Genomic DNA, 838 nt, shown 5'->3' with positions numbered 1-838 from the left:
CTCTCTCTCTCTCTCTCTCTCTCTCTCTCTCTCTCTCTCTCTCTCTCCTACATACTCCTTTTGTTGAATGTATAAAGAGAAACCACAGTCCCTACCTTTGAGTACAAACCCCAAGACAGTTCGGTCTCTATCACCATAACAACAATTCCAAACATCCCAAAAATCAGAGCATAGTCACTCAGTCGCTTTCTCTTTTCAAACAGGGCCCTCCTGTGTCCCAGCTTATAGCCAATGTTTTGGTTTTTCCGCTTGTTGGCTTTGGGGAAGGTGGTGCTGCTGGCAGTGGTGCCGGCATGCTGGTGGTTGTGGGTAGCGTTGGGGTGATGGAGCAGAGTCTGGTGGGCATGGTTATCCTCCCTGGAGGAGATGATAATCTCTGGGGGGTTGCCGGGACTGAAGAGCTGGAGGGGTTGGCCCTCGGGCTCGGCCTCGATAAGGTTTCTCCGAGAGGCGCTGAGGCGGCTGAGGGGCTTCATGACCCCACCGCTGTATTTGCAGGAGCTCATAGCTATCTCCGTGAAGGGATTGCTGTCCCGCCGGTGCACCAGGGGGCTGGCCTGCCGGTGCCGGCTGCCTCCACCAGGCCCACTTGTGGCTGTGGAACTTGGAGAGTGGCCAAGCAAGTGGTCATTGAGATTTAGCTGGCTGCCTTGCCTGGAGGAAGGGTGGAGGATGGCGGTGGAGTTGGCTGAAGTGGGAGCCCTGAAAGCCGTGGGAGAAGAGTGCAACAGACCAGGATGGACAAGCTGGCTCTGGAGTTGGGCAAGCTGAGGCAGGGGGTGCAGTGGAGCCTGCTGCTGCTGCTGCTGCTGCTGCTGCTGCTGCTGCTGCTGCTGCT

At 56.8% G+C, this 838-nt stretch overlaps 1 protein-coding gene across 4 annotated transcripts in view; it reads right to left on the bottom strand.

Moving 5' to 3' along the window:
- The window catches only part of Kcnn3 (potassium calcium-activated channel subfamily N member 3), a 146224-nt gene that overhangs the window by 145120 nt on the left and 266 nt on the right, over window positions 1–838 (bottom strand). For 2 of the 4 annotated variants that reach the window (XM_028753286.1, XM_028753287.1), the window contains one exon: window positions 96–838. This exon ends at the window's right edge or, in 1 of these variants, runs on beyond it. In XM_028753286.1, coding sequence (XP_028609119.1) covers window positions 96–838 — 743 coding nt within the window. The remainder of the gene's footprint in view (window positions 1–95) is intronic. The other 2 variants (XM_028753288.1, XM_028753289.1) reach the window with 2 other exon arrangements.

Source organism: Grammomys surdaster, unplaced genomic scaffold (assembly GCF_004785775.1).
Source record: "Grammomys surdaster isolate TR1022 unplaced genomic scaffold, NIH_TR_1.0 125946, whole genome shotgun sequence".
NCBI lineage: Eukaryota > Metazoa > Chordata > Mammalia > Rodentia > Muridae > Grammomys > Grammomys surdaster.
This window is presented reverse-complemented; position numbering and strand designations above follow the sequence as displayed.